Here is a 21,326-nt window from a genome sequence, read left to right as displayed (position 1 = left end):
TGTATGTCCACACACTACATTCGTAGTGTCCCACTCCGACACACTCATTACTCATGGAAGAAGTTCTTACACCATATCCATATAAGTATATAGTTCTGGCAATACCAGCCATGACCTCCTTCATCTGTGTGGACGCACACATATTCCCTGAACTCTTACGGGACTTGGTAAGAATGTCTTCCATGTGTAATGAGTGTGTTGGGGTAGGGCACTACGAATGTAGTGTGTGGACATACAAGGTGAGAATGTAGGTCTCATGGGAGGCGTGCACAAGACAGTCCCTGCAGTCACACTAACCTCTGTGCCCTTGGTGGCTCAGATGGATAGAGCATCTGCCATGTGAGCAGGAGATCCCGGGTTCGAGTCCCAGTCGGGGCACATATTTTCACACGTCACCATTGATATATATCAACGCCTGTCAGCAGCTGAAGATATTAATATAATTCTAATTTCGTTCTAGATGGCTGCAGGTCATCAATGGTGTCTGTTCTTTCGGACATGTCCTTATTCCACCAAGTGAGTACATGTACCAATCTGTGATGCATATCAGGAAAAACACTACTAAGTATTTCACTAATAGTTCTATACACAATCATGTAACAAGAGCCAGTGTGAGGTTACATTTACCCAGGAAAAATAAATAAAAAACGCAAAACAGCATTTTATATCAGGGAAGAAATTGTGTAATAAATTGCCAAAGGAAATGAAAAAGATTACTAAATTACACCTATTTAAAAAAAGCAGCTAAAATGTTCTTCATAAATAATGCATACTACCCAATTAAAGATTACTTAGAGGACTCACAGTAGTGAATAGTAATGAAACAGGAAAGTACAACACTGTTGCGTTTCCATACATGATCGCAGTTAACTGCTTTCACAATGAAATCATGTGTTAAGACATAAAATGCATGATAGTAATGTCTTGTCATTCTCTGAGGTTCAATGTCTCACTTATCATGGGGAGGGGGAAAGCTGACTCAGTTTTTCAAGTGCACTGAGGGGATAGTTGAATATGTGTGGGCATGGAATTAGCTTTCTGAACAGACTGGGTTAGTGCGAAGGACCCAGGAGCATCTTCACAATCCATGAGTATCAGGGGTGTCTTTAGTACATGTGGCAATGAAGAACAAAACTGTCATTTACCTGAAATAAACTGTATTGTAAATCGAGGAACATTGTACAATAGAGACTAAATGAATGAGGAAGTGTTGATGTGAAGGCCCTGACATCACTTTTGGGAGGCTGGAGTTGCTCAGTCTGGCCATTCTGATTTGAGTTTTCTGTGGTTTTCCTAAATCACTTACACAAATGCTGGGATCATTCCTTAATCAAGGCTATGGTCAACCACCTGTCCTATCATCACAAGCCACCTGTCCTATCATCACAGGCCACCTGTCCTATCATCACAGGCCACTTGTCCTATCCTCAGAAAGCATGTTATGTACTCTGTGTGTTGTATATTCCAAGCTACTGATTTGTATTGTATTATCTTGACAATTCCTATATCATCGTGAAATCCTTGGATGAATAAAGATAAATGAAATAAATTAATAACCAATATTGTATACCTTCTTTTATTTGTTTTAATTCCTAGGCTTGTTATGAGCTTCTATTCACTATGTAAAGATGAAAAACAAAAAAATATTTAGAGCATTTCAAAACTTATAGATGTTAACCTGAGACTGTTGCTAAATGTAACAGTTGTACTAAACCATATCATACTTCAGATAACAGATACATTTAAATATAATGTTTCAGCTCCAAGATTATCTGTAAGTATACAAGAGCAAATCAAGTACTTAAACGTTAATAAACTGGCAGTTTTGGAACTGTTAGTGGCAGCTTGAGGTAAGCAGATTCCTTTCATATTTACTGGTTTATTGAGACTACACAACAAAATGAGAAATATGTGTTGTTTATTTCCTTTATTTGTACATACTAGAATACATTATCTTTTCTTGTCAATATTTACATGACTTAAAAATTGTTAGAATGCATAAATCAGTCAGAAACTTACATGTGAGCTATGATATCATCACAGTATATTTCTCTGGAAGTCAGTGGTTCTCAAGGTTTTCCATACAACTTCAACTGTGCATCCTGAATCATTATCTTTTAAATAATAATAATTATAATAATAAACTGTGTCTCAGTGCCTTTAATTTCATTATGAAAGCACCATAAATATTTCATGATTTGTAAAGTTTCATTGAATGATTTGCAAAGGGTGTCATAAGTTATGAATTTCACAGTCATTTGGCTTCATGCAGAATGGTTTGAAGAGAGCAGAACTCAAATATTTGTTATCTGTAAAAGAAAAAAGGATTTTTTGTCATACATGTACAGAAAAGTGAAGAATATTACAAACCAAATCATCCATAGTTTTTGCTGTTAATGCTAATAACAATACACAGTTTGAAATAAAATGTGAGGCTTAAAAAGAGATATTCTTTATGATGTCTCTCAAAGTTAATAAATAAACTACTACATGAAATATTGATTATAGTATGCAATTGCAAAAAAGACTACATTGATCCTGGTGTCATAATCTCATCACAAGTAATATCAAACATAGTTATCAGTATGTGGGATATATGATGTGAACGAAAAGCTGTATATAGTGAAATTGCAATTTTTGAGGTGGAGAATGCTGTAGTTCTCCATACTACAATTGGCTGGGTAAGTCAGTTGAGAGGTGGTAGAAAGACGAGGGCATACCAATTCCATGGCTAGTAGATAAAGCACTGTGTGGTGTGCAAAACAACCTGTGCTTATCTTTTTTGATTGTGATCCCAAGGAAAAACAAAAAAGGTTGGGGGGAGGGGGGGGGGCAGTGGGGGCTAGGGGGTGTGGACAACCAACACCATATGATATGTCACTTGTGTGGAAAACACAAGAAAATCATGGAACAAGGAAGAAAAATTTGCACTTTTCAGAAAGAATTAGAGTGGCATATTTTTAATTAGAAAGGAGAATGAGAATGTGGCTAGTGGGAAAGGATTAAACATAAAAATACTGAAAGGAGAAAAATTCAGAAATCATATTTGAAAACTTCATTGAACAACTCTCTGGCATATCACCTGACCCAGATGGAAACAGCTTACACAACCACTGATTTTGCAGTATTCAGATGAAACCTGGATGAACACAGCTGTCAGCCATGTAAAAAAGTTAGTGGGTTGCTATGGGCTGCAGCATAGTCTCATGTATGTTCTGTATCAGTTGCTGCAATTGGAAGATGTGGATATGTTAAGTGTGGCTTCCACCTGAATAGCAAGAAGTAAAGACTAAAAGCACTTCTATTAAGAAATATAAATGTGTCACAAAGAAACAAAAAACATTTAAGCTTAACGGAGCCAGATGAGCAGTTTTCAAGTTAGAGTCAGATTACAGACAATAATCTTGAAAGAAATCATAAGAGAATGTACCACAAAATATCTTGTATCATGATGAGTTAGTTTGTTTTCCAACATGTTATGAGGCTTGAAAACAATGTAAATGAGATTCTTGTATGTTTAGAAGATTTTAAAGAGTCTGAATCGAGAGATTTTCCGTTCCTGTCTGAATAGCATATAGCCACAAGTTTAAGGAAGTTATAAGCATCATTGTCTTCTAAAGTCAATAGATAAAAAGAAGAAAGAGGTTGTTGCTGCTTACGTAAAACTTGATCACAAAGTCAGAAACATTGAAACAGGCAGTTTTTTCATAGACCAGAACTTAGATGCATGTGCTTGTGTCATTACTGAAGAATATTTCTCTTATAATTGTATCAGTCCACAAAATCACATAGGAAATATTTATGAGAAATCTATGTTCAGTGTCTGACAGTCAAGAAGAAAGTAGTAAAAAGTTTGTTAATATTTTAATGTAGATTTCTTAAAATATTCTGACAGATTATTTGGCTGTTAAGGTCTGATTTCAGAAGTGAATTTTCCAACTGATGTACAATAAGATAGTGGGATACTGATTGTTAACTTTTTGATGAACAGTATTTAGTACCAAAATGTTAATACTCACTGCATCAGTAGTACACTATCTGAAAATGATGGGTAATTATACCTTGGAGAGGTCCACATAAAACAGTGAAGCTAGCTAAAGAGAGCAGGATACAGTCTTCTAAGAGAAGCAATGGGATGAGATATATGTGGAAAGAGATGCCAATGTGAAATCATGTATTTCATGATAAATATGTGTCAATATATGGAACTAGTCTTCCTATAAAGTTTGGAAGAAATGAGAAAGAGGAAATAATATATTTGCCAAGCAAACAAAGGTCTTTTATTACCTGAACCCTAAAAAAATTGTGGTAATTTTTAGTAAGAACTGTTATATACTCCAGAAATATGTCAGTCAGAGGCAGAAAATTAATATAATTAAACAGAACCACTGTACTGTAAATGAGAATCCATAAATTGCAAGCATATTTAAGAAAAAACGGAGTCAGATACTTTAGTTGAAGAAGTAAAATGATACTTTATATTCAAAATAGGTACATAAAAAATTGAAATTTCAAGTTTCAACAACATCCTAAATCGAAATTAAAAGTATTATAAAAGTTTCAAAAAATAATCTCATGCAATGTTGATAAAACTTCAAATAAAATTCAAAAGTGTTTTGATGTTCTTAGTGATATCAGAAAGGCAGAGAATTCTTCCTTACAATTGCCACCAATAAAACTTTTTACAACTAAAGATATGAAAAACAGAAATCCATTTTACAGATTTTTCCCTAAGAAGATAAATTTATGTAGCACATTACAGTTTGGATAGCAGAGTATCTGACTGAGAATGTCATTTATACATTCATACCAAATGTTGTAAGCCTTAAATCACAAAATTTCACTAACAGATATCACTTGTGATCTGCCCAAAGCATTGCTAAAGTCTGAATAATAAAACTAATAGTATGACAAACAAGGAGTTTGAATCATACTTGCAAAAGTATGCAAAATGTAGTGCTGGGTAATTCAAATAATGCTGGAAGGAAAAAATACAAAGAGTAAATTTAGGTCTTTCAGATCATAACACACTCATCACAAGTATCAATTCTTCTATATCCAAGGTAATAAAATATAAACAGGAATATAAAAGACATTTCTCCACAGAAAATCTAAATACTTTTATTCAGATGTTAGAAAAGGAAACCTAGGAAAATGTATTTTCAAACACAACAACCAGTAATTCATACAATGCTTTTTCTAGTACTTTCATGTTCCTATTTGAGATGCGTTTTCCAAAACAGCTTGAAAAATAAATGGCATGCCAAGGAACAACAGTCAGTAGGTATCACCTGCTATCAGAGTATCTACTCAAACTCTAAAACATCTCAGTCAAATCAAAAAAAGACACCAATCATAAAAACTATGCAGACTGCATTAAGACATATAAGAACATTTATAGGAAGGTGATTAAGAAAGCTAACACAATGCACAATGACGAAATAATTTTAGGGTCAACAAATACATCAAAATCAGTATGGGAAGTAGTAAAATAGAAAGAAAGAAATAAAAATGTTAAAAGTCAAGAGGAAATTGTTTTAAAAGATGATCATGGTGTGTTAGTCAGAAATCTTACCCTTGCAAATTACATAAATGACTACTTCATAAATACTCTAGCCAACCCGAGTAAAAATTGCCATAGGAATAGTGGACTCTGTTCCAAAAAAAAAAAAAAACAAAGTGTTAATTCAATATTGCTATGCCCCATGAATATACCATAAGTTCTAAAAATAATTTTAAAAAAAAATGAGGAATAAAATGTCTTCAGACTGACAAAGTAACTGGTTGAGTCATAATAAAATGTGCTAGTGTCATATCAGAACTGCTCTTGACCATCATAAATATATCATTATTGGAAGGAGTGTTTCTTCAAAGATTAAAAATTTCAAAAATAAAACCACTGTATAAAAAGGGCAATATATATGCAGTGGGAAATTATAGACTGGTGGCTTTGCTATCTGCATTTTCAAAAGTAATGGAGAAAGTCTTGAAACACAGGATTACAAATCTCCCTGAAAAATTCAATCTCTTGTCTGTAAGCTACTTTCCATTTCAGTGAAAATGCAACAATGAGAGTAGACAGGCACAATAGTACAATAGCAATAAATCTGGATGTATCAAAGGCATTTGTTGCTGTCCAACATGATATCTTGCTTGACAAATTAGAAGTTATTGATGTATGAGGAGTTATGAAAAAATGGTTCCAGTCTTATCTCTGTAACAGAAGACAGATAGTAGAAATTGAAAACCAAAGTATTGCTTAAAACTCTGATTTTCGTACTGTAACACTTGTGGAGCACAGGAAGTGTTCTAAGACCTCTCTTATTTCTAATGTATGTAAAGTATATCAAAATTCCAATCAATGGTACTCACATAACCCTGTTTGCTGATGATACAAATGTTCTTGTAACAGATGTAAACGAAGTATTGCCAACATCTGAACTAGAGTTTTGGAATATTTACAAAATTGGTTTGAAATGAACAAGTTAACTTTAAATATTTCAAAAACTAATTACATCCATTACAGGAAAACAAAATCACAAAATGATCTGGATGTCATAATACAAAATCCATTATCTCGCTAGCAAGTTAAGTTCTGCTTGCCTTGCACTATGTGTAATTAGTAATGTGTCTCATAAACAGTGTAACAGAACTGTCTACTTTGCTTGCATTCATACAGTTATACCGGTGGCCTCACTTTCAGGGGTTCATAACACGACAAATCTAAAAACCATCCTCACACTACAAAAATGTGATGTAGAATAATTACCAACAGATGAAGGCTAACACCCTTCAAGCAGCTATTGTTGTACTAACTGTACACTGCCTTGTTAAATGTTCACTCATAGTCACACTTATTTGATTTTGTCACTCTCTCAATCAAAGGCTCTGTCTTCAGAGGCCCTAGTTCCTCTGTGGCTAACTTTTCCTGGTAATTTACTTTCCTGTTCCCAGAATGAGATTTTCATGCTGCAGTGGAGTGCGCATTGATATGAAACTTCATGGCAGATTAAAACTATGTGGTGGACTGAGACTCAAACTGGGGACCTTTACTTTATGCCGGCGAGTCCTCTACAAACTAAGCTGCCCAAGCATGACTCATGACCCATCCTCACAGTTTTACTTTTCTGTTAACATTTAAAATAGATTCACCATAGTTTATGTTTACACTGCACATGAAAGCTGATTCCTGCATAGTAAACAACCAACTCCAAACACAAAGTGCCATTTGTGAGATGATTAAACTGAAGTAGTAATTTCTGCCAACATGGTCACTTGACTCGAATACAAATGAGGCACTGAGATCCATAAGGGCCTAAACCACACCGCCATTGATCCCACATTTAAGTGAATATCAGAGAAACCAGTGATACAGTTTTTTGTGAATTTTCATGTATACATTATGGGCCTACAGGACAGATAAACTTGACTCACCATATGCTCCACAGATTTCAGGAGGATGAATAAATGCTACAATGTCACAATCGATGGTGATGTGCTTTATGCCCTTATGATTCTCTCCACCTAAATGGATTACTGTACGATAAAATTCATAATTTAATATACTATAACTCATTCAGAAGCCCACGAAATAGGTTGATTTTCAGTCCAACTTTAACATACACTGATGTCCGATATAATTTTCCTACAGTATATAGTGAGTGAATTAGCTTATCTGAGAAGTGTGCTATCATGTAGCAGCATTAATGCCGAGCAAATGGGGAAAAAAGTCTGCCGCATTAACAGCATTCAAAGAAAAATAACCAATAAATCTGCAAGGCTTTGAAAGTTAGGGTGTCCATGTGCACCTGTGATCTTACACAGTAGCCGGCACTCATTACTACTATACATTTGAAATTGATTTATATGAAACTCTGTTCTGTGTAATTCTTATTTATATGTAAAGTTTTGTTGGTCCCTCTAGTATCTCACTCCGCGGAAGTCGAAAACGGACAAATGGACGTGGTCAGCCCATAGAGGGCTCCGCGTCCGCAGCGGCTATTCCGCGCAGCGGCTCTCGCGCAGCGAGTGCGCCACCGCTACGCCACGTGCAGACAGCTGCCAATAGCCGCTCCCTCCGGTTTTGTATATAGGGACTCGCTCTGCCCTAGTCCAGTCAGTCTGGTACTCGCTCTGGATAGAGTTTCTGTCTCGGCGGTACTGCGTTCTTGTCGTTGCTCGTTGTTTACTTTTGCCTGGCTCTGGTTCTGAGTGGATTTATTGTTGGTGTTTGGTGTTGTGGTTTCTACAAACCTCCGTTGTTTATCTCTTCCTTGTTGTGCCGGTCATAGTCAGTCGTGGTCGGTTGTCGTTGGTCTGTCGTCTGACTCGTCCTTGTGTTTACCTGGTGGTGCGTGCTCCACTGCCGGCGGCTTCCCCACCTGGCGGCTTCGGTCCGCGGCCCAAGGCGTTCGCACAGTTGGTTGTGGTTACTACATTGGCGACGAGGTAAACGGAACGTAGGAGTACGGAAGAGAAATTGCTCACTCTCTTAGAGCAACAGCAACAGCTCATGCGACAGCAGCAGCAGCAGTTGGAGGTCTTACAGACATCACTGCAGTTGCTCTCGGACAGGGTCAATAAGTGGGATTCCCTCCCACCTCTTCTCCCAGGTGCCCCGCATTCAGACACGTTCCCATGTCCGCCGTCTTTCCCACCGTTCAACGACGCAAAAGAGGATTGGGAAACGTACCTGCATCGTCTGAAGCAACATTTCACGGCCTTTCAGGTGTCGGATGACTCTCCGCAGCGGTCGTTATTCTTGTCTTGGGCCTCACCGGACACGTTTTTCTTGCTCCGCAAGTTGGCACCGTTTGCCAACCCCATGGCTCTCTCCTTTAACGAGATCTGTGTGTTGCCAACTAACTATTATTCCCAGCGATACCACGTGGTTGCGTCTCGCTTGGAATTCCATCAATACCACAAGCAGCTGGGTCAGTCCTACCGTTCCTGAGTGATGGATTTGCAAGGCCTCAGCCGCAAATGCAACTTCACGTGCACCAATCAGCAGTGCAAGGTGTCATATGCAGATTCGTTGATTCGGGACGTGGTCGTTCAACTGGCACCCGGTCCAGAGGTCAGCACTGCGGCGTTAAAGTTGGACAACCCCTCATTGGAAGACATTCTGCGTATTGCCCATTCCTTCGAAATTGCTCAAGCGGCGAACGAATGTCTCATGGCGCGGCCCCAGGTGGCAGCAGTCGAGACCACTTCCCGCTCCACTCCTTCCCGCCGTCGACGAGGCGCAGTCTCCAGGGCACCGGCGTTGAGATTCCTCGCTGTCTGACATCTCTATGGCGTCCGAACTGCCGGTCGCCCCTCGACGACGGTCGCGTGGCCCCCTCCCGTCGTGCCCCCAGTGCTTCTCGGCCCACACTCGAGCTGACTGTCCCCATCGCTGGAAGACCTGTTCGCTCTGTGAGAAAAAGGGCCACCTTTGATCTGTCTGTCGTGGCTGCTCGACCCGCCCCCGTCCCGCACCTGTGGGCGAACAGGAGGCCGTCCACACTTTACACGCATTCGCCCCTCGGACCGACACATTGGCTCAAAAGTTATTCCTCACCCTACGCATCTTTAACGAGGACATCCATTTCCAGGTCGTTACGGGGGCCACCATTTCATTGGTCAATCTGACGACGTATGCACGTCTCGGGTCTCAAGAATTGTCCCCACCCTCTCGGAGGTTGGTCACCTACGGCGACAGTTCCATCCCTCTCCGTGGGCAGTTTTCTGTTATGGCCATCTACAAAAACGTTCCCTGGCCCCTTACCCTATTTGTGGTGGACCAGCCGTCGGCTTCGGACATTTTTGGACTAGATGCGTTTACGCGGTTTGGCTCTTCCATTCAAGATGAAATGCAGTTCGTTTCAACTACGGTTCCATTTCAGGACCTAGACGATCTGTGCGCGTCCTTTTCCTCCCTGTTTTCAGCAGACCTGGGCTGTGCTTCCAATTTCCAGGCACACATCACTTTACTGCTGAACGCACGGCCTCGCTTTTGTCGGCTCGGCCTATTCCGGTAGCTTTGCATACGGTCATCAAGCAGGAACTCGATCGGCTACAGGCTGTGGGGGTTATCAAACCAGTACAATCGAGTGCCTGGGCAACGCCCTTAGTGGTCATCAAGAAACCCAATGGATCGCTTCGTCTTTGTGGGGATTTTGGGGCTACAGTCAATGCTCAGTCTTTGGTCGAAACTTATCCCATTCCTCGACAGGAAGACCTTCTCGCTAAACTGGCCGGTGGCGAGTACCTTTCTAAGATTAATCTGGCAGAAGCCTATCACCAATTGCCATTAGATGAGGAATCGCAGGCCATCATCATCATCAACACGTCTTTCGATCTCTATAAATACAAGCGTCTTCCGTTTGGCATTTCCTCTGCCCCTGCGATTTTCCAGCGGTATCTCGAGCAACTTACGCAACCAATACTGGCTTGTGTCAATTACCTCGATGATATCTTAGTCACGGGGCGCATGTGCCAGGAACATCTGGGCAACCTCAGTACCTTATTTCACGCCCTGCAGGCTGCGGGTTTACGTTGTTGGCTGGAGAAGTGCAGCTTTTTCAACCGTAAGTGGAGTACTTAGGGCATTGGCTCAGTAAAGGTGGCATTTGCCCTTTGGACCACAATGTCGCAGCCATCAATGCCCTTCCCCATCCACAAAACTTATCTGAAGTCCAGGTATTCTTGGGGAAGTCAATTATTACTTAAAGTTCTTACCCCAAGCCGCCCACGTCGCGCATCCCCTAAATCGCCTGCGTTGCAAAGGGGTACCTTACACATGGACTTCTGCCTGTGATCAGGCTTTCACCCGCCTGAAGACGATGCTGAAATCTGCCCGTTGTCTTACACCTTTCTCTCCGGATCATCCATTGGTGGTGGCGGCCGATGCCTCAGCATACGGGATTGGGGCAGTCCTGGCACACAGGAATGAGGATGGGTCGGAACAACCTGTGGCATATGCATCCAAGATGTTAACCCCTGCTCAAAGGAATTACTCTCAGATCGAAAAGGAGGCTCCTGCCATTAATTTTGCACTTCAGAAATTTCATATTTACCTGTTTGGGGCGCAGTTCACCCTCCTCACGGATCACAAGACCTTAGTGTCGCTTTTCGGGCCCCATTCGCACCTCCCAGAATGGACGGCTCAGCATCTTCAGCGCTGGGTGTTGTTCTTGCGTAATTACACTTACACCATCCGCTATAAGCCCACCAGTCAACACACTAATGCAGATGCCTTGCTACGTCACACATCGCCGCTTCCACATGCAGGGACCCCATTCTGCGGCAAGTCCTCCGCTATGTGACCCATGGTTGGCCTCCCTACCTTACCCAACGTTTGAAAACTGACTTCAACCCATGGCGTCATGTCTCACACAGACTTTTGGTGATGGAGGATGTCCTCCTGTTGTCCACGGACTCGGACGCCCATCGGGTGGTCATCCCTCCGGACTTACGCCACCATGTCCTGCACTTATTACACCACAGACACTGGGGGATGTCTCGCATGAAGGCGTTGGCTCAGCGACATGTCTATTGGCCAGGGATCGATGGCGACATTGAGCACCTGGTCCATGGTTGCACAGTGTGTGCGCGTCATCAGGCTTGTCCTCCACAATCTTTCGCACCCTGGCCAACACCCAGCCAACACTGGGACAGGATCCATCTAGATTTTGCAGGCCCCTTCTTAGGCTCCATGTGGCTCCTCATCATTGATGCATATTTCAAATACCCATATGTGGTCCACATGGCGCCCACCACCACTGACGCCACCCTCACTGCCTTGGCCCAGGTGTTGGCCATTGATGGCCTTCCTCACACGTTGGTCACAGATAATGGGCCCCAATTCACGGCGTCCTCGTTCCAGAACTTCTGCTCCACTAATGGTATCAACCACATTCGCTCTCACCCCTTCCATCCTTCATCCAATGGCCTGGCAGAACGCCTGGTCCGCACTTTCAAACAGCAGCTAATGAAATCAGTGGAGCTGTCGGCCACCACCTCAGCCCTCACCTTGTTTCTAAGCTCCTACCGCCCTACACCGGTGGCCGGTCATAGTCCTGCCGAACTCCTTCACGGGCAACAACCTCGGACCCTCCTCCACTTGCTGACACCATCCCCTTCTGGGCCACGCTCTCGCCCCTCCCAGCGCTACACCCCAGGCATGGCCGTGGGGGCCCGCTCCTATGGCAGCACACCTGCATGGATGCCCGCTACAGTGACGGCGGCTCATGTGTGGCGTGTGACAACCGTACAGCCACACAGGGGGCTCGAGCATCACCACCATAACCAACTCCGCCCTCGGACCCCTGCCTTGATTCCTCCCCCACTGCCTTCCCTGCTTACTGGTGCAGACGCGTCCCTCGAGGTGGAGCCCTCCCCTTCCACCTCCATCTCCTTGCCGGCTCAGCAGACACCCCTTCCGCCACGCCAGGGTATAGAGACGCCCTCTGACCCCCTGCCCTCTGGTGACACCTTGATGGATGCCGGAGACAGTCTGCCCTCACCTCCCCCAGTGGTCCTTCCGGACGTCTCACAACCCGTGCCCTCGTTCCGCCCGCCTCGGCATCGTCCGGGGCATTTCTGCCCCTATGCGCCAATTTCGGGGGGGGGAGGGATTTAGTACCTCACCCCGCGGAAGTTGAACACGTGCCAGAATAAATGGACGTGGTCAGCCCATAGAGCGCTCTGCATCCGCGGCGGCTATTCCGTGCAGTGGCTCTCGCACAGCGAGGGCGCCACCGCTACGCCACATGCAAACAGCCCCCAATAGCCACTCCCTCCGATTTCGTATATAGGGACCCGCTCTGCCCTAGTCCAGCCAGTCTGGTACTCGCTCTGGATTGAGTTTCTATCTCGGCGGTACTGCGTTCTTGTCGTTGCTCGTTGTTGACTTTTGCCTGGCTCTGGTTCCGAGTGGATTTACTGTTGGTGTTTGGTGTTGTGGTTTCTACAAACCTCTGTTGTTTATCTCTTCCTTGTTGCGTCGGTCATAGTCGGTCGTGGTCGGTTGTTGTTGGTCTGTCGTCCGACTCGTCCTTGTGTTTACCCGGTGGTGCGTGCTCCACCGCCGGTGACTTCCCTGCCTGGCGGCTCCGATCTGCAGCCCAAGGCGTTCCCACAGTTGGTTGTGGTCACTACAGTCCCGTTAAAATATAATTTAAAAACACGTCCATTAAACCATACATATATGCAATGCATTTTTAGTAATTCACTATTATAGACCACAAATTCTAGTGAAATAAATTCCCTGTGATATTTTTCTTAACTTTCTTGATGTATGCAAGTACAGCAAGTGGTCAGTCCCATGGAGACCTGGGACAAAGACAGTTAACCAGAGTAAGTAGCATGGAAACAAAGACACTCCCAGCATTGTTGTTTTCAATACAGGAATTTCTCTTGTGGTAACAATTGAGTAGTTAAAAGCTGCCTGCTGACATTTATTGTTGAAAAGTGCTTCTATCATTCAGTCACTTCTGATCAGCCATGGAGAACAGAAAAAGGGAAAGTTGCACACTAGATCAGAAAGTAAAATTCATACAAGAGTTTGCATGCTGATCCACACAATCAGGCTTAGGAGTTGCCTGTACTACAGTACATATGTCATCAGCAAAAGAAATAGTACTTTGAACATGTTTTTAAGATTGGGTACAAAATCAACAAAACACAACTATCAGCAAGAAGGAGGTATGTAGATTTGGAAAAGGCACTTTTTACATGGTTGCAGCAAAAATGGGTTGCAGTCCTATTGATCAGTGGTGACATGCTGAAAGCAAAGGCGCCAGAAGTATGAACATCACTGCTGATTTCAAGGCTTCATCAAGATGGTTACAAGGCTTTAAATATCATCATGGAATAATGGGGAGAACAATTTCTGGTGAATTGAAAGCTGTGAACAATGTCACCATGCAACACTGAATTGATGAGGTTCTGCTGAGTATATTAAGAGATTGTTAACCTCGTAACATCCACAACTGTGACAAGATTGGTCTACTCTACAGTCTAATTCCTAGTAGAACAGTAGCTGCAAAGTGTGGCTCATGTTATGGAGGTACAAAAAGTAACATTCATATGACAGTTCTTCTCGCCACAAATGCAGATCGAGTCACCCACTTGTGTCAGCAAAATCTAAAAATCTGAGGTGTTTCAAAGGTGTAAAGATGAATCCTATGGAATACAAATCCAATAAATTTTTTGGATAGTTGTGATTTTAACAGAACAGTGGTTTTAAAAAGAAGAGGACCCTGCTTCTTATGGATCAATGTGCAGAACATCCACTCTAAATAGTTTTGAAAATGTTTGAGTGGAATTTTTCCCTCTAAACTATACAGTTTTATACAGCCACTTCATTTGGGCATTATTGCAAATTTCAAAGTTCATTATTGAAAAAAACAGTTGAAGAACTGACAGATGCAGGTAGTGAGAGTCTCTCCATTAACTTACCACAAGTCATGGAATTTTTTTGCCTGCCTGGCAGCTGGTGTTATCCTCCACAATAAACAACTGTTTCTAGGAAGCTCTAGGAAGGGGCTGCCATTGACGATGGTGGTGGTGGTGACAGTGAAGTCATGTCTGGTAATGAGTTAACTCTACTGTAGGGTGCAGATTTCGGCAGTTTTGTATATTTTGATGATAATCTCACTATGTTTGTGGAACTATAGGATGAGGAGATTATTGCTGATGTGTTCCAATAATGTGGTGATGATCAAGAAGGTGAACCAGCTTCAAGTGACAGTGATAGAGATGGAGATGACGACCTGAATCTTGAAACACCTAAACTAAGTGAAGTGTTAAGTGCAGTCAAAGTGTGCACATATTACAAAACCTGAATTCATTAAGAAGTTTGTAAAATGAGGTGTGTACACTAAATGCACAAAAAGTGAAAAAAGCCAAATTATCTGATTTCTTTAAATCAGGATGAAGTTCAAAATAATGTATTTTCCCTTTAAAACTGTATCTTTGCCATTTATACAGTGCAACATGCCAAATTACAATATAGTATCAAATTTCTCTAAACAGGAGCGAATGATATTTTTTCTTTTAATACGGAACTCTATCTTTGTTGATTGTAAAGTTTACACATGTAGACCCCCTATACGCTTTCTTTCTTTTTCCCCAATGATAAATATGATGTGTATTATCATATCTTTATTGGACTTCTAAGTAATTCTGAGTTACGAGTTTTTTTTTCTCTTCCTCCTTACATAAATATAAATTTGGTCAAACCGTATTGCAAATAAAGTACACCAGATAACACTGTAGGCAATACAATAACACTCATAGGACAAGCTTCACTGCTCATATCATCACAAACACAGAGAAGAGGGCATCAGATCGACCTAGTGATGGCTTATATGCTGGAGTCTGGTTTGGTCCTCTCACAGGCCACACTTGAGAATCAGTGCCTTCTGTGTAATGGCTGCAGTAGTAGGTAGTAATGTTGCACTAGTTATTCAGTTTCCATGGTAAAAATAGGTGGTGCCCCTACATCCCCCCACCCCCACTAAAAGTGACCACCAAGCGAGAAGAGCATACCCTGTCATGCCACCATATACAGAGTCACTTTGCTTAGGCATGTCAAAGAGAGGAGTAATGTGACAATGCAGACAATAATTACCAGCAAACACCCAGAGCACTGGAATGGTGTCATAAACTGGTTTTTGGTCCAGAAGAGTTGGGGTAGATGGTGGATCAAAGTCCAAGGAGGTTGCTTCGAAAATACAGCACAGGATGACACCTGTTACGGAGTTATATGAGTCACCACTGGTCCAAAGGGTATGCCAAGAGTGGAGAAACTGGCAGCTACTGTACAGAATATCAGAGATGAAGGTAATGATGGTGTCAAAGAAATCTTTGAAGAGAGGTCACAAGATGCATCATGAACCTGTGGCATGTGACATGCAGGGATTGTCCTGGATCCATCTTGGGGAGCATCAAAGCTCGTCAGCCCATGCCCAGGTGCCCACCTGGAAAGGAGATGCCTCTGCAATGACATGCTGTGGCGGTAGATGCAACCACAAGAGTGCGGTGATGGGTAGCCCTGCAGTCGCTTTGAACAGCAGGGGTCTTCAGTCAGGATGGTCCTTCATGTTGCTAGAAGACCACAGCAGATGTTAAGTGTGGTGTTGGACATCATTTCCTAGCAAGTGGCAGCCACGACATAATCTTCTACTTTGTTCAACATTATTGCCTGAGAGGTTGAGTGGCAGGGTGCCCTGGAAGTACCCTTACACAAGTTCATTTTAGCCCTTTGCAGTTTCAAGAATCATGAATCCAAAAGCATGAGAAGAAGAATCTATCTCAAAAATATTGTTCACTGCTGGCTCTGTTCCTGCAAGAAAATTTACTGGGTGAGTGATTTTGTTGTAAGCAAATAAAGCTGGAACTTTTCCTAGCAATGGCTCCCCTGATAGCATCCACAGGAACATAGGTTTGTCTCAACTGCCTGCACTAATGTCCAAAACTAATTTCACAGGGTATATGCTGTGAAAGGATCAAGGTATGTTTGCTGTGTTTTGTCCTGAAGATTCTAAATTTCCACAGATTTATCACTAACTTAGTTCACTTCCATAGGATGGGCCATAACAACATTAGAACTGTTAAAGTAGACCTCTTGCAAGTGTACTTCTTTGCAGCACATGTAGCGTACTGCATGCCAATGAGACACCTGCTTTTGCATGGCAAAGAAAACAATGTTTACAGCTGGCCAATGACTCTGATGCTGATGTGGTCCATCGCTGCATGTGTGGTTGTTTATGAGGTTGTCCAGACTATGGAGCAATGGGGGCCCTGCCGGAGCTGGCTTGCATTCAGCGTAATCTGTGCCAGAGAGCAGACTGCCACAATATCTTCCACTACAAGCAGACTATGAGCCAGGGGCGGCTTCTGAGATAGTGCCACTGTGCCATGGCACCACTTGCATAGAAAAGAAAGAAAGAGAAACATATGCAAATTGCACATAAAACATTATTTTGGAGTATGTATTTTCTTATTTGAAGAGGCACGTTTCATTGCACGCACTTGCATGGTAGATTTCTGAATCCTGGAGCCAACTGCAGATTGGCACCATCTGTCCTCATACGTGTTGTGTGAAAGGCTCGGCCATTGGTTTCTACATGCTTCTTATGGCAGAGGTCTGGCTCAGAGCTTTATGTTCCTTCCGCTAGAGAGCAGTAAAGTGCAGGACCTATAGAAGCATGATCTGCCATCTCTAGGGATCATGTTAGAACACATCGGGGCCCAGATTTCTTGTAACCATTTTTACAATCTTTCTGGAAGTTAATGCTAATGCATTCCTAAATGCTAATTAATGCTTAATTAAATTGAATACAGAAATAATACACTTAAATATCATTATAAATATCTATTTGCAATTTGAATATAATTATGCCCTTAGATTTTGAAGCTAAGAGGCATTATTTCAATATTGGTATATCTACCAACAGCAAGGCTATTTGCTGCAGAAAAAAAAGAAACTAATGTATTCACTGCATGTTGAGCATCTGTTTTCCATACAAAGGTGTAGTATTTCTGTTCATACTCATTACGTCCGTGTAATACAGTTCTGTACAAACACGTAGTTATTGCGAGGTCAGGTAATTGACCGGGTATATACAGTATATGCACAGTGTTATCTGTAAGGGAAAAGTAAAGTAAATGAGTTATTAAAAACGTCATTTAGCAACAGGACTCTCAGATAAAAAAACACTAGGTAGGCCACTCCTGAATCTGAATTTGTAGCAGCAAAGAAAAAAATCAATGCCATAAGTTCAATCCAGAAATTTACCAAAATACCAAAAGAAGAAATGGATTTGTGGTTGTGAAGAAAGCAACAGTTTGTAGAATAGAATAGATGTATATTGAATGTAACTGTAAACTGTGAACTGGTGCTTTGGAACTGGCTCTCAGGGGCCACGATGAATCTGATGCCTCTCAAAATAAGGGTTTTTTTACAAGCTAATTCAGTTCAGCATGGCACTGGATACACATCTTCAAGTACATCTCATTAACGCATCAGTGTTGATAGGCATTTTTAAGACCGTTCAGAACGAACTGCTACAGTGCACATTGGAACTCTACCATGACAAAGTTCGTAAAGAAATAAAATATGCCAATTATGTGGCAATAATTGCGGATGAAAGCACAAATGTTTCTTGCAAACTTCAGTTGGTTATTGTTTTGCATTATGTTGTTGTGGGAAAATGTGTTGAAAGATTCTGGAACTTTGTTAATCCAGAAAATCAGAATTCTCGTACTATAGATGAGAGTATTCTAAAGAAATTGAGCCATTAAATGCCAATGAGTGAGCAAAACTAATAGCTCAGAATTACAATGGCACATGGTTAAAAATACACTTTCTACCAGATGAAAACACACTTTTTCCGTGTTATTAAGTGACAGTATATTTTCCCTCGGAACTGTAAAACTTATCAATCCTTTGAATGGTTATGTTTTTATACACTAATGTAGAATTTCCCGGCACTTTAGAAAATGAAATTCAGGGAAGAAAACTCCTTTTGGAAAGATTTTTGATGTGCAGCAACATGTACGCTGCATATTTTCATATTACGAAAGTATAAATTCAAATTCCACCAAACACCGCATGTTACTTTCCGAATCATTGTAATTGAGATTGTGATGCGCTTTTGTAAGCTAGTCATAGCTCATGTCACATGATCCTGCCAGTCGATGACAGTGGATATTCAGAACACAGGACACGTGATGTAGTCAGCTAATAGCAACATCACTTACGTAGTGCGGATACACGAACAGGAAAAGTTAATGTTTTAAATTAATATACATAGTGTTGATACAAGAAAAGCAAAGCTTTCACATATAATATTGATCTCTAAGGTTAATAAGCTGCAAGAGAAGTTAAGTTTTCGCATATAATGTTGATATTTTTTGCGCGTATTACACTTTAAGATATATATCACACATACGTGCCAGTAACATTTTTAGCCAATTCCAGTGACTTGTCCTTAAAGATTTCCAAAAATAAAATAGCTACTACAGAGGAGAGAGAGCTTCCCGTAGCACTACATCAATTTTCTCATAATGACGACATGAATGTCTGATCTGTGCTCGAAATACTTCTAAGTGGCTCTTCATCAAACACTCTGTGTTTTAAGAAATTCATCGTACACTCGCACATAGTTCAACTTGTGTAAAAGGAAATTTACTTTGAAAGTAACACTTTTCAAACCACCATTCGCAATATTTTCCCACGACTTGTTAGAAATAGTTTCGTTTCAGTATTTGTCAGAGAGTGCCAGATAATAGGCGCCACCACACTTTGGCAGCTGCTATGACACAGGAAGCCTGTATGTTCCTAAGTGTAAAACATTAAAAGATCTTACATTATGTCACAAAAGAAAAAAAGACATCAGAGGATACTCCAAGAGCATCGGAATTTTGTGAACCATACTAAAACGGCACATTTAAAGTGCATACTTAAAAAGCACATTCGTCTGTCCAAATTCCCAATGAAGTAGGCCTCGACCTGACATTAAGCTTTTCAGAGTGGGTTTCGGGATGTAAATTTTCTTGGAGTACCAGTACTGTATTAACTCATTTTTGATTTTTTATTATGGCACAATACCATACGTGCTAGAAGATGAAAATGTGCACTTGAAATGCAGTGAGCAGTTGAAATTAGCCAATAGTGTGGAACTAAACACTTTGTTTCAAACATGTTGACCGCCTCAGCGAAAAAGATTAATAAAAGCCAAATTTCTTTAGCAAACCGACACAAATAACTTCATTGTTCTATAAGACGATTAATGCATAGCTGTCAGAAAAGTGAAAATCCCAGCCCCCCATCCCTTGAGCATTTGAGATACGACATCAAAAATTTTAAAAATCGAATTTTCAAAAATATATTCATTTTGTAGCGCACATCTTTCTGAAGAGTCTGATACATAAACCATATATGTTCGAGAGCAACACATCATAGTCCATTTTCTACTAGAAGATATTTTTATAACAGATTGACAAATAATATAAAATTGCTAAAATGAAACATATTTAAGACAAAATTAAAGCAACTGTTAACTGATAAATGTTTGTAATCCATCAAGGATTTTTAATGTTATTGTGTATAATTTATCTTTACTTCTTAACTTTTTTTAACGTTGTTGTGTTTGTAAACTGACTATGTCCACAATCATTAAGTTATTATGAACAAATAAACCATTTATTTATATACTGTCCAGAAAATCCACTTGATGCTGAAAGTACAAGCAGCAGAACATACAGCGGAAAAAAAACTTAAGAAAGGGTGATGGAGAACATGAGAAGATGGTTCTCATTTATGCATTAATTAATCAGCAGTAGCTCTCAAATCAGTTCATTTTGGACAAATTTTTTGTGTAGGCCTACTGAATGCTTTCTCGGAGGCTACCTTCATAAAACAGACAAATATGAAAGTTCAGTGAAGTCAAAAGAAACTATTTACTACAATAACAGGTACTGTGTCAAGGCTGTTTTTCATTGGTAGATTTTTCATGCCTTAACAACAATCTTCACTTACTTGTCATGCATAAGTATCACCAAAACGCATCTGTAGGTACTGATAGGCTGTCTGGACAGACCCTGGAAGTATTGGTGAGGGGTTGTTTGTCAGCTGTACATGACTTGGCAATGGAGTGAGGGGAGTGTTGTTATCAGGGTGCACAAAGAAGACCACAGCATGGCGTGCTCGGCTCCGCACTGATGCTTGATCAGGCATCACAACACGATGTGGCTGCAAAAAGAAAATTGCTTTCTCAGGTCTCCACTGTTATTAAAATGGTTTTATATTTGGGACATACAAGCATCTGGAACTTTTATGATCTTGTTAACACCACAATAAATGTACAATAAAAGTTAAAGACTGTAAACTCATCACACACAGATTCTGATATGCTGGTCTACTCATCTGCAACTCTCTGAACAGCAACTTTCTGAACAGCATGGCAGCGAGCTGGTATGACATGGGCATACAAAACTGCCACAGCATCTACAAAAATGCATCAACAGAAATGGTGATTGTGTCAAAAAATAGCTAAATGTTCAAGCTGTAAACTGATGTAAACCATTGTAGAAATAAACAGATCTATGTACTTATAAAAAAATAGGAGACCTTACTTTTGGGATTACCCTCGTATTTCACATTTGAAACGGTTGATTCTCGTTTTCTTACTGACTAAACATGGCCTACATCTTTTTTCAGAGGCTCCTGAGGTTGATCTTCTTCTCCTCTTCTTCGTTGCTGTTGGTGTTCATCTTCTGTGTTCAACACATTTAAAACTTTTGCATGGAGTCTCCAGTTACTTTAGTACTTC

At 41.0% G+C, this 21,326-nt stretch overlaps 1 protein-coding gene across 3 annotated transcripts in view; it reads right to left on the bottom strand.

Moving 5' to 3' along the window:
• The window catches only part of LOC126472549 (uncharacterized), a 202,802-nt gene that overhangs the window by 988 nt on the left and 180,488 nt on the right, over positions 1-21,326 (bottom strand). For 2 of the 3 annotated variants that reach the window (XM_050099941.1, XM_050099942.1), the window contains 2 exons: positions 20,534-20,746; positions 1,899-2,309 (listed from right to left, as the gene is read on the bottom strand). In XM_050099941.1, coding sequence (XP_049955898.1) covers positions 20,537-20,746 — 210 coding nt within the window. In that variant the 3' untranslated portion in view covers positions 1,899-2,309; positions 20,534-20,536. Of the gene's footprint in view, positions 1-1,898; positions 2,310-20,533; positions 20,747-21,326 lie in introns of those variants that run through there. The other variant, XR_007586415.1, reaches the window with a different exon arrangement.

This window comes from Schistocerca serialis, chromosome 1 (assembly GCF_023864345.2).
Source record: "Schistocerca serialis cubense isolate TAMUIC-IGC-003099 chromosome 1, iqSchSeri2.2, whole genome shotgun sequence".
NCBI classification, from domain to species: Eukaryota; Metazoa; Arthropoda; class Insecta; order Orthoptera; family Acrididae; genus Schistocerca; species Schistocerca serialis.
This window is presented reverse-complemented; position numbering and strand designations above follow the sequence as displayed.